Source organism: Rosa chinensis, chromosome 5 (genome assembly GCF_002994745.2).
Source record: "Rosa chinensis cultivar Old Blush chromosome 5, RchiOBHm-V2, whole genome shotgun sequence".
Taxonomy (NCBI): Eukaryota; Viridiplantae; Streptophyta; class Magnoliopsida; order Rosales; family Rosaceae; genus Rosa; species Rosa chinensis.
This window is the reverse complement of record NC_037092.1, coordinates 60,262,369-60,269,265: the sequence shown is the minus strand read 5'-3', so window position 1 is coordinate 60,269,265 and position 6,897 is coordinate 60,262,369. Positions and strand designations below refer to the sequence as shown.

Below are 6,897 nucleotides of genomic sequence, written 5' to 3'. Positions count from 1 at the left end.
AGAGTATGAAGGTGTATGCATGAGTACACACGTGTATCCAAAGTATTTGATCAACAGCGCAACTAAGTGTGAATCATGGCTGTGTCTATGCAATAGGTATATGTGTAAACATATGATGGACCCAATGATAGACAAGCAGAAAATATTTGACTTAGCTTTTCCTTTGAGAATGCCGGACTGCTGTTCGACAGACCTGCCGCTGAGTGAGCGAAGCAGAAGCTGCTGGGCACAACGCTAGTGAAGGAGATTAGAGGTTGGTGATCTCAAGAGGCCGCTGGCGGTAGCTCCTGGCACTGTTGGCGGATGGTGCCCAGGGAGAGTGGCTAGCGGTAATAGAGGTTTGCTCAGCGGTGGTGGAGTCTCGGAACTCAGCGGAGCGTGGTTAGAGGATGTCGGCCAGCGGAGCTCTTGGATGGCTGAGTGGAGCCTTTGTCCAGCGGAGTGGATGACTATCTCGGTGCTCAGCGGAGGCTTGTCCTACTAGCGGAGGACTAGAGCTCAGCTGAGGTGGCCGTGACCTTGAGCTCGGCGGAGGCTCGGAGTTCGGCGGAGGATAGCTAGCGGTGGCAGCTGGTTGGCGGAGCGGATCTTTGCTCGGTCTTGCAACCTGGTAGAGCCTGGCGGAAGATGCCGGCGGTGAACAGTCCAGCGGAGCGAAGCATGGTGCTCGGCGGAGAAGGCTAGCGGTGCACAGTGTGGCGGGAGATTTTCCGTCCGAGGTTGTGCGGCGGTAGTACTGGCTGGCGGAGGGAGCAGCAGTTGGGTCCGGCGGAGCTGCAAAGTAGAGCTGAGGCTCCGAGCTCGAGTTCAGCGGAGATGCTCAGCGGAAGAGCTCGGCGGTGACCTGGAGGTCGGCGGAGGATCTCAGGCGGTTTATTTTCCGTTGGGCGGTGGTGTCTGGCGGAGCACAGTCCGGCGGAAGGTACGGCAACCTCAGCGGAGGCGCTGGGCATCGAGTCCGGCGGAACTGGAGCTTTGACGGAGACATAGGAACTGGCGGGAAAAGTTGAAAAAGGGAGGGGTGGCGGAGGAGAGCGCCGGTGTCCGGCCGAAGCTGAAGTTCAGCGGAGCTGAAGTCTGGCGGAGCCGAGCCTGACGGAGACTACGAGCCCGGTCGAAGTTGGACGGAGCTACAGTTCGGCGGAAGAACTCCCAGCGGCGAAGCTGGGCGGAGCCCTGGAGCTGCAGGTTGGGCGGAGCCTCGGGGTTGCGGCTGGCGGAGCTGCAAGTTGGGCGGAGTTGCAGCTTCGAGTGTGGCGGAGCGGAGGTCTGCCTGAGCCAGCGGAGGATGTGGCTGGAGGAGGGAGCTGCAGCGGAGGAAGGAGACAACGCAGCGAAGAAGAAGAAGATGGGTGTCCAGAAAAAATGTCTGGGTGCCCAGTGAAACTCTTGCCGCCCAGATTTTTTTTTTTTTTTTTTTTTTTTTTTTTTTTTTTTTGGTAGTTCAGCGGTGACTAAGTGTGACCAACACTCATCAGCGGTGACCTTGCTGAACTTGGGTTTGTGGGCGTTGACCCTGAGTTGACCTGGATCTCTACAAGCACCGAGCCCAGGTTGAGCTTGATGCAAACTTTTGTTCTTTTTGTTTTACCGCTGAGATGGGTGCGGATGCAAGGATTGATTGATAATACAAGGCAAGGGAGGTCGAGTCCTTCTAGCGCCAATGTTAACGTTAGAGATTGAGCGGGATCTCTAGTTAGCTTTAGAGAGAGAGAGAGAGAGAGAGAGATTGACACAAGATGTATAGTGGTTCGCCTCCGCATGAGCGGGAGACTACGTCCACTTGAAAGCTATACTAGTGTGTCGAGCCTTGCGGCCTAACAAGATTACAAGAGATGTAATGAATGTGTTGAGTTGTGGGAGGAGGCATTCCTTTTATAGATGAAGGAATGCCTCTCATTTACTTGTTCTTCGATGTGGGACAAGCAAAGTTACTATTCTAGTCTATTTTACATGTAGAAAGCTATGTTATGGGGGCATCTTGGCAAGGGCGGAAAGGTGGCTTCCCGGTGGCGGATTTGCGACTTCCGGATACCGCCGCGTAGCCTGAACATAGGGCTACACGATGCATGTCTCGGTTGGGCCTTGCCATGTCTTGTGGATGTCCCAAAGTAGGTGTTACTTATGCTTGGTGATGTAGTAAATACTCCATATTGTTGGAGGTATGTACACCAAGGGGTTCGGTTACCGAACTTGTGGTACGGTACAACCGAACCGAATAGGGGTAATCGGTACGGTATCGGTATGGAATTTTAAAGAAATACGGTATACCGTACCGTACCACGTATTAAATATAATATTTAATTATTTTAAATATTTCTTATATAATTAATCATAACCGTTGATTTTATTCTATATTAACTAACAACAGTTAGATTAAAACTTTGCAAACCCTAATCCCATTCCCGATTTCCCTCAGTCCCTCTCTCATTTAGCCACTCTGCCTCTCACCTCGTCTCTCTCTCTCTCTCTCACCCGAGCGAGACCTGAGCGGCTGAGCCTCTCTCTCAAACTCTTGGTCCAAACCCTAATCCCTCACTCCCTCAGTCCCTCTCTCGACCACTCCCTGTCTTCCTCACTCTCTCTCTCTCTCGAACTCGAGTGAGCTTCTGAGCCTCTCTAACTCTTCCAAGAATCGAATCGTTCGGTGCCTTCGATATCATTTCACGTCAAATCGATTCGATTCAAAGTAGCTGAACAATTGCTGCAGTACTGCTGGTGAGTACGAGCTCGGAGCTTCAATTGTTTTGGATTAGAAGCTTTGGATTGTTGAGTTGAGGTTCGAGACTTCGATCTACCCAATTCTAGGCTTTTTAGCAATTTGATCTTGGATATGTTATATATTATCTTGAGATTTACCAATTTGTTATGGGTTTTAAACTTTTAATGGTTTTTCTTTTGTGCTTAGAGGATCAGGGCTGCAGGAGCACCGATGACTAAGTTTGAATGTTTGATGTTTGAGGGAGAAGGACTAAGTTTGTGGGTCTCGATGTTCCACCATCTGTACCCAGGTATAGGAAATCTCTTTTGATGTAAAACATTTTCAAAAGACCATAACTGTATATGTTAACAACTTAACATGCTAGAAGGATTTTTCCACCGGAGAATATAGAGAGCTGCAAATTACCAATAAAAGAACATGGCATTCACTAAATGCAAGATATCTTACTGTGCATAATTAAAAGTTTGATTTTGTTCAGTATAATAATCAGTTTGGCTATTGGCTTAATCTCTTGATGTCCAGGTGGTGATTCTCATGTTCTTTTCAGAACGCTCTTGTTCTGTGGAATAGGAGTATAGGACTATGGATTAATGGCGTGTTCAATTTTTTTCCCTTCTTCCTTTCTGGTCATGTAAGTTCCTGTTTGTAATTACTTTGTAATAAGTCAATGTTGTTGAATCATGAATGTTAAGGATCGTCTGAATGTTAAGGATGTTGTTGTAATAAGTCAATGTTGTTGAATTATGAATGATAAGTAATTAAGTATTCACAATTTCTGCAACTATTTGGTCTAACATGCTCTCATTATAATTTTCAGGTGTTCCAATCTCAACAATTCAAGAAATCAGGGATTCAAGGCTTAGAAGTTAGAACTGGAGCAACGTAGGAGCAGTGTAGTTGGTCGGTTTGGACCAACAGAGTGTAGTTGGTCGGTTTGGACCAACAGGTCAGTTTCTTTTTTCTGGAGCAATGTATGACACTATGATGTTTGTTCTTTTTTCTGCCACTATTAAAATGTTTGATGTTTGTTTTGTTTTGTTTGATTCTTTTTCGGCAGCTATAAATATTATAATGTTTGATGTTTGTTATTTTGATTCTTTTTCTGCAACTATTAATATCACAATGTTTGTTACTTTGATTCTTTTTTCTGCAACTATTAATATCACAATGTTTGTTTCTTATTTTATGAATCATAATATTGTTTTTAACCTTGTCTTTGTTATTTTGCAGAAAATGCTTTTAATCAAGGAATGGAGTCCAATATCAGCTCTACACAAACTGATGCCTAGTGGCCAGCAGCCAACATCGTGAGCTTTCTTGTTCAACGTTAGAAATTGCAAAAACTGCCTAAATTCTTCTTCATTAATTGAATTTGCAGAACTGCCAGCATTCTTATTCTTTTCAACTAAAATGGATTTGCAGAAACTTTGAGTCTTTGAGTGAGGCAGGGCCACAGGGAGCAGAGCACAAGAAGCAAATATGCAGGGAGCAGAGCACAACAAGCAAATATGCAGTGACGATGAGATGAAATTTGAGTCTTTGAATACTTTGTTTTCAACTATTGTCCGCTTTGTTCTTGTGTCATTCATTCATTTGTGTGAACTGTAAGTGATGGTATGAAGTGATGATGACATGAACTGTAAGTGGCTAAGTGATATGAATTATGAAGTGATGAATTGATGATGAGATGAACTGTAAGAGTGTAAGTGATGAACTGAAGTTGATGTGAGAGAGTGAGAGAGTGAGAGTTATAAGTTATTTGATTGTTTTACATTTGCTTATGGTCTGGGCCCTTGAATTCATATAAGTTATTTGATTGTTTTTCATTGCTTTCAGTTTTTCTATTGCTGACAGGTTTGAGATTTAAAATTTTCATTTGGGCCTTAGCTGAAAGCTGGCCCAATCTTAAACTCGGTTGGAGGCCCAACCAACCGATACCAACCGATACCAACCGATACCGAGAAGTTGGTATACCGACTTTTGTGGCCGGTAATGGTACTTCATTTTGTGTACCAATAAGTTCTGGTACGGTAGGTGGTTTTGGCCTTGAAGGGTCGGTACCGTACCGAACCCAGCCCTAGTTGACTATGTGGATTAGCCCAAATGATGATAAAAATAAGTAAATTTTGTACCACAGTCATTTGTTCTCATAATAATTACTCCCAATGGTCGAATTAGCTAAATACTATTTCATCCACCTCGTTGGTTTTGGAAGGTATACCTTTCCAAATAACCAATAAACAAGTTACAACACATTCGTTTGGTACATGCTCTATCTACCATTGATTCACGTACGGCATGTTTGGGCCTTATCTACGAGGATATTGATAGACACCTTCATGAGCTTCCAGGATTCTCGTTCCATCATATTTACAGGGAGGCCAATGAAGCGGCTCACTGGTTAGCTAAATAAACTTTACATAATTCTTCAGCCTTTACTTTATTTCATTCTCCAACACCTATTTTGACTGATCTCCTCCAAAAAGAGTGTAACTGAACTTGCTTCTATTTTGAATAAAATTTGTCGTCTCTTTCTCAAAAAAAAAAAAAAAAAAAAGTTCTTTATATTCTCTTTTTTCAATGGTTTTGAAGTTGGAATTGTTTTCTTTTTCTTTCTATTTTCGATGGTTTTGAGACGGTAATAATGGAACTATTGCTATTGCCCAAAAAAACATGTTTGGAGATCTAGAGTTCAATAAATAGTTTCACGAAAAGTTTCAATATTTTTGGATATTGACCTAGCTGCAAACACACTCTGATAGAATTTTTCTTCATTGACATCTTGTCTCTGATTATCTCCTTCCTACGACCATGGCTGACCCAATCTCCAACCTTGTGGCTGCTTTTTTTTTCTCTTCCAGATGATGTGCACGTCAACTTACGTTTTGCCTGTGAGGCCGCGCTACAAGACAACCACCATTATATGGTGGGTAGACTGATAACACAATGGCCAAATGTTCTTGGGTTCATTGTAACGATGCCGACAGTTTAGCGTATAAGGACCAGTTTATCCATCCCTGTGATGGGTGATCATTTCGTTTTTAGTTTGATAAAGAGAAAGATCAAAACCTTTTCTTGAATAGTGGTATGTGGTTCTATCGCAACACCATGCTGGTTCTTGCACTGTATGACGGTGTCTCTACGGTGGATGCAGTGTAGTTCACTCTCTGGAGATTTGGCTTACCGTGAAGGGTTTGCTACCGGGCGTGCGTAACAAGATCTCTTTGTCCCTCTTTGGTTCCTCTATTGGTAGAATTATTCATTTTGATCAATTGACTCTAAATTGAAAAGAAGAGGAGTAGCGGATTCGTATGGTGATTGATACTCAAAGAAGATTCAGGCCAAAAAGTTTACATTCTCGGCTGCTGTAGAGAATGTGGACTTTCTAAACATGATGTAGAAGGATGCAATCAATTTTTTCTCAAGAAAAAAGAAACCCTAATTGAAGCACAACCGGTGGCGGCGATGGCGGGGTTGACCTTATCAAGTCAGCAGGCGTTAGGGAACTCTTTGGTGGAGGTTTGTTGAGTCCTGAGTTGCACAGCAGGCTACCATGCATAAAGGGCAGTCAACCTTTTTTTTTCTCATCTGAACTACGGTTTACAAGTGGTCAGCCTGTTGCATAAGCTTCTTAATCCAGTGCCTCCAGTGGTGCAGCCCCAGTGAGAGTTGACTATTGGTTTTGCAACGGTGTCTCATTTCTTGAAGCAAAAAAGCAGCATGTTTGCATCAACTCTAGGGCAACAAGATGTGGAAGCGAGTGGTCACAAGAGGGCGGCGAAAGTGATGCTAGCTGGGCCAGGGAAGAAGTTACTGGCCCTCCCAACAACAGATCTGCCAATTGGGGAGAAGCTAGCTCCCTCACTACCTCAGGAACAATGTAGGCTGATCATATCCCCTCAAAAGGAAAAGAAGAAGGTTGGACATCCCAAGGGGTTCAAGAATAAAGTTAAGGAGAAGGATAGCTTGGTTGTGAAGTCTCGTCCTAAGGTGAATGGCCAGAAGAGATTTTTGAAAATGCTTGATGAGGAGGAGTCGGGGATATCAAAGGTGGAACCGATCCTGAATGCTATTGGAGGTTTGGATACGGTCGAAGAGTTGGTAGACGTTTCTATTCCATCTGAGGTTCATTCACTTGGTGATAGTGGTGAAGAAATGGCTGGAGGTGCTTTCTA

General features: G+C 44.0%; 1 protein-coding gene across 1 annotated transcript; it reads right to left on the bottom strand.

Annotated features, from left to right (window-relative positions):
* Positions 1 to 1,475, bottom strand: LOC121049242 (leucine-rich repeat extensin-like protein 1). Its single transcript, XM_040505919.1, has 4 exons — positions 1,466 to 1,475; positions 987 to 1,307; positions 399 to 819; positions 1 to 325 (listed from the first exon to the last, which is right to left on the bottom strand). Exons 1-4 carry the CDS (start codon positions 1,473 to 1,475, stop codon positions 235 to 237), a joined length of 843 nt encoding a protein of 280 aa, XP_040361853.1. The 3' UTR covers positions 1 to 234.
* Between the last annotated feature and the right edge of the window lie 5,422 nt (positions 1,476 to 6,897).

Bases quoted from the DNA above. Each gene is read 5' to 3' on its own strand.
- LOC121049242 (XM_040505919.1), bottom strand. The intron at 820-986 runs GTCTCCGTCAAA...TCTTCCGCTGAG, and splicing joins CTTTTCCCGCCAGTTCCTAT to CATCTCCGCTGAACTCGAGC. The intron at 326-398 runs GGCCGACATCCT...TCTATTACCGCT, and splicing joins AGCCATCCAAGAGCTCCGCT to AGCCACTCTCCCTGGGCACC.